This window comes from Dermacentor silvarum, chromosome 4, assembly GCF_013339745.2.
Source record: "Dermacentor silvarum isolate Dsil-2018 chromosome 4, BIME_Dsil_1.4, whole genome shotgun sequence".
Classification (NCBI taxonomy): Eukaryota; Metazoa; Arthropoda; class Arachnida; order Ixodida; family Ixodidae; genus Dermacentor; species Dermacentor silvarum.
In genome coordinates, this window is record NC_051157.2 from 17,922,571 (window position 1) to 17,927,924 (window position 5,354).

Genomic DNA, 5,354 nt, shown 5'->3' on the forward strand with positions numbered 1-5,354 from the left:
AAGTTGCGCGTAGGTCGTCATTTGGAGCACATAATTATATCCGGGAAAGTCACTCCTCTTTACTGCGGGAGAGGCGCTGGGCTCAGCCGTGACCCTGCACTGTCGATCATTTCATGTTGCTGTGCAGCAGAAACACTTGCTTTTTATAGATAAAAAAAAGTGTTGAGCATGCAGTGGCAAAACAGACCCCTAGTACTTACGGAGGTTCAAACTTACTCGAACCGGTTGATGTGTATTTGCATAACCAAATAGTATTTACTCTAAAACATCATAAACTTATTTTCTACAGAAACTTGATGGTGCTCTAGAGCTGCATGATAAAAATAGTAGCAATAAAAAAACATGTGCGATTTTATTCAAGCCACCAATAGAAAAAAAAAGTTCTACAGGTCCAATGGATGTTTCCTACGGAACAACTAAATGGCACGCGTCGACTCAATGAGGCCACGACGAATTAGGCGGTGTATTACGGTCGCCGAGGAACGAGGGGTGATGAGAGGTGTAGGATTCTACACCTCTTGTGTCACACTGAAAGATGTCTCTTCCCGAGGAATAGCCAAGAATGGGCCCTTATAGAATGGCAAATGCCCACTGGTCAAGATTAGATCATCCAAGTATATAAATGAAAAAAAAGGTCACATAAGGAGCTCAAATTTATTCAGAGGTATCTGGCTTTAAATATTGCTGAAATCCGACATTGTAGTTATAGGTTTTATGTGCTGATTTCTTATTTTTATTACGCAGAACAAAGATACACTTGACAGATAAGAGACTTTATCTGTCAAAATGTGTGAATAAGTTTTTATATAAGACGGAGCTCCATCTCGTCGCAAATACGCAGCTGGCCAGGAAATCCGTAGTCAAAATGAAAAAAAAAATAAGAAAAGAAAATCAAACATGTCGTTGAGTAACACACTTTCTTCCATTAATAGATATGTGTGCTCTAGATAATTATAACAGCCGACATTATAGCTATATACAACATTTCTGTCGCGATTTCGTGTTTCTATAAGCAAGATACAGTTGGTTCTCACTGGCAGTTTATGTTTTTCGTTCAACGTTCAGTTTCGGTCCACTTCAGCCACCGAAGCCCGCGAAAAAGAACCACCGCCACACAAGGCCCTCCCATTCCACGTTGATGTCTACGATAACCACACAGTCAGCAACACGTACGAAAAGGGGATGCCATGCCCTTTTAATATAAATAAACATTTTCAACACCAATCCGGAATAGTAGGCAAGGACACCTTGGGTTTAAACATCAAGTTGTCAAAGCACTGCTCAAAAGCCGTCACTCATTTCTATCGCATCAATACTTGTATTTCCAAACCAATGTTACCAAAATTAGCGACCGCCCAGCTAAAAACTATTCTTAACTGGAAACTCTTTGACAGTCATCAATCTGAAGCGTTCACAAAATCATTATTAAGGTCCTTGCCTCTCAACGCAAGACGTTGAAAATCGTATAACAGTACTATCACTTCTGAAATCACGAGGAGCTCGCGTGCGTTTACAACAGAAGTAGCATGTTTGAGCCACAAGTTCAGGCAGTCTATGGATCAAAAGCTGCAGTGAAGGCGCCCACGCCTACATGAACCAAAAACCGTTATTTTTCTTTTTGGTTCGTAACGTTCCCGTTCAGTTCCGGTTTGCGCAATCAGTTTTCCGATTTTAGGTTCAGTTCCAATTCGATACCCTGATTCCCATACAACAGCTGCATCAATTCCATCAGAGAGAGAGAAATTTATTTACAGAAAGGCAGAGAGGTCGGCCTGAGCTGTAACTTGCTCTGGCCTGCTACTCCACACTGGGGAGAAGGGACGGGAAGGAAAAGGGCTGATGGATGATAATGATAAGAGGAGGAGGTGTGTATGTACAATTTTACAACGTTGTGGCATCTCTAAAGCCGTGCGTCTAGCCCAGTGGCTTGTAGAAAGACTAAAGCGCCACTTTAGTCCATCAGAATAATAAGAAAACCACGCGGAATTATAGGACCGCATATGGAAGACTGAGGCATTGTCGGTACTTAAGGAAATTTGCACCTAAAGCCCGTCACTGTAAATACCTGTTTATTGTTTTATCGCCTTCCAGCTCGTTATTGGAAACTTCGGTTTGACGATTCAGCTACAACGCGCACAAATGGCCTACTGGGCCATCATGGCTGCACCGCTCATCATGTCCAATGACCTCAGAGACATTGCACCGGAATCGAAAGACCTGTTACTCAACAAGTTCATCATCGCCATCGACCAGGATCCGCTTGGATTGATGGGAAGGCGCATCCATAAGGTGAGTCATTCTACATTATGAATATTTTGCTTATTTATCATCTTCATGTTGTGACTCTACGAAAGTGACCATTGACAGCGCAGTGCGATATTTCTGTTATACAGATACCAAAAAATGAAGCAAGCTATTGCAATGTTCGAAGGTATCATCATTCTAAGAACACCTTCTGCCATTATAGGCATCGTTCAATTTAGAATTCTTAGCTGTTGTCAGAACTTTATCCTGACATTTTCATATATAGTGGATAACTTCGTTACATACAGAGTTTGTGACACTCTGCTCTTCATCTTCCACGAGCGCGATTTTTTTCTATTCTGGCGATATTTTGATGAGGATTATGATTTTAGCGTGATGATGATGATTATTATTATTGATGATAATATGAATTATGTATCCATGTGCATGATTGACATCACGTTCATGGTGTACTTGTTTCTGAGAAATAAAACGAAATTCAATTTAGAGGCATTTATGTCCACTTGCTGTGCGTTCCGATTTGCTTGCTGTGCGTGGCTATGTTGTTGGCCTGCTAAGCACAAGTTCGCGGTATCGAATCCCGGCCACGGCGGTCGCATTCCGATGGGGGCTAAATGCGAAAACACCTGTTTACTTCTATAGATTTAGGTGCAGGTTAAAGAACCCCAGGCGGTCTAAATTATTCCGGAGTCCCTCACTACGGCGTGCCTCATAATCAGATCGTGCTTTTGGCACGTAAAACCCCATAATTTTAACAATCACCATATTAGTTTGACTTCTAGAAACATTTCTCAGCACTGACTCCTGTGTGTACTCATTGTCAAAAGCCATCACTTGTTCATCTGTGTGCGTAGGTTAATTTCATCCTGTTTCAGAACTGAATATAGTGTTTACATTTACTGTTGCACTTCGCGAATGCAACTTTCTGATCAATGATTGCTTTTATTCTAGTACGCACCAGCGGGAAAGTATTCGTATGGACGCATATCCATGTAGAAAACTAAGTGCAGAAATAGGTAAAATACGTAAGCAAAAAGACGCAACACAAGCGCTGACTGTCCAATGAAAGTTTGTTTAATAAACATGCCTTCATTGGTACAAGAAAGCGGACGTGGTCTCATATATAATCAAAATTGTAAGAAAAAGAACACACATTTGTCAACGTAGCTAAACTAAATGAATAAAAAATATATCAAAATGGCAATGCATGTGAGTGTCATCCCTCACCAAGATAGCTCTTTCTCGTTACGCGCTACAGAGTGCTGGCTGACCTCCGCGGTTTTATTTTCCTTTAATATTACGATATTTTTTGTGTCAGTTCTGTTCATTTAGTTGTTGGCAGATATATCCGTTTATTCTAATAATTTCATTCAGACGCAAACGCAAGCACTGTTTAAATTTTTTTTAAATCTTGGCGCGTTTCCGAAATGAATCATCGCTTAGTATAGTCAGCACTCGCGTGCTTTTTTTTTTATGTCTTTGTTTCTGCACTCAATATTTTGCGTGATTCCTCACCAATTTGCCGAACCTCGCTTTTCAAACTGTCTGTGCATCCCTTCGTCGTTTTTCTCAGGGAAAAAACCTCGACATCTGGGCTCGCTGGGTGACTCCGGAACTTGCCGACAGAAAGCTGTCCCTGGCCGTCTTGTTGTACAACACGAAAGTGCTCGGTGGCCCCGTCCAGGCCTCCATCCCGCTCCAAAGCCTCGGCCTGGACAGTCCCACGGGCTACCTCGTCACCGATCTCATCCGCAACAATACCGTCGTCGGAAAGTTTTATCCAGAGCACAGTATCAACGCTACGATTGCGCCCATGGACGTTTTCTTCTTTAAGGCTACCGTACTTAGTGGCATGCACGACACAGTTTTATAAACAATTTGTTGTTCGAACTCAGTACTTCTCCGGGCTCTCAATCTAGAATACATGACAGTAATCAGTGAGCACTGCACACAACGTATGCTCTTAGGATTGTGCAGTGAAAACATTTGTAAATGCAGTCTTGTAAATATCTATATTCTGATTAAGGAAGCAGTTAACCATGCCTTATCAAAGGTAGTAAAGCGAATAATTAGAATGGGCCAACACTTACAGCTCTTGCAAATTGGTTTGTCACGTGGCCGTCAGACCTCCCTGATTTCCTAATTGAATCGCGAAGAAACGGTGCCAGTCAAGTTCTCAAGGTTGACGCGATTAACCCTGCCTTATCAAAGGTGATGTGTGGTGTTTTATGGCGCAAGGGCCAGTTATGGCCAAAGAGCGCCGCCTTATCAAAGGAAGTAAAGCGAGTAATCAGAATGAGCCAACACTTACAGCTCTTGCAAATTGGTTTGTCACGTGGATGTCAGACCTCCATGATTTCCTAATTGAATCGCGAAGAAACGGTGCCAGTCAAGTTCTCAAGGTTGACGTTCAAGGTTGACGTTCAAAACACAATGAAGCGCCATACTCAACGCGCATATTCGCTTCTCCGGCCGATTTAGTAGTGTCATTATTCGACCTGTACCGATTTCCCAGGCGGCGTGACAGCATGAATAGGAAAAAGGAAAGAAGCTGCTCAGGAATGACTCCCACGTAGTGTTGTCCGCGCGGAAACTCAAGGAGTACTGTCAGCAGCTAATCACTGAAAGAAGAGAAGCCGCGCAACACAGCTTGTGCGAGACATGCCAGACTCGCGGGTCTCCTTACCTTTCACCTCCGCTCTCGAACCGGCTTCTCTTCGTCGTTTTCTTTACCTGCTTCATGTCTTCAGCATTTCATTCTACAAGTAAATAAAATCGCATTTTAACGAGCTGGGATATCTTCCCGAATTCCTGACAAAACACGATGAGAGAGCAAGAGGTAAGTGCCTGCTGAATTATTGTTCCAAAAGACGGAAACAGCCAATGAGAGGCTGGAAATTCTGCAAGAAGGTATTTGAGCTCAACGCATAAAAAAAAGAAAAGTGTGAAGAACGGGGAAACTTGAAAATGGTGTAGGCAACGGAAAAGTGCAAGCGAGGGGTGAGAGAGATTAAATAAAGGAAATTAGAATAGGATTATCTGCGCGAGAGCTTGCTCTGCTGCCTTCAGTGTAACGACGTGTGGAGAAA

General features: G+C 42.5%; 1 protein-coding gene across 1 annotated transcript in view; it reads left to right on the forward strand.

The window, feature by feature from the left end:
* LOC119448283 (alpha-galactosidase A) overlaps positions 1-4,155 on the forward strand; it is a 31,830-nt gene extending 27,675 nt beyond the window's left edge. Inside the window, 2 exon segments of the mRNA XM_049665145.1 lie at positions 2,092-2,289; positions 3,839-4,155. Of these exon segments, the coding sequence (XP_049521102.1) occupies positions 2,092-2,289; positions 3,839-4,138 (498 nt within the window). The 3' untranslated portion in view covers positions 4,139-4,155.
* The last annotated feature ends 1,199 nt before the right edge of the window (positions 4,156-5,354 follow it).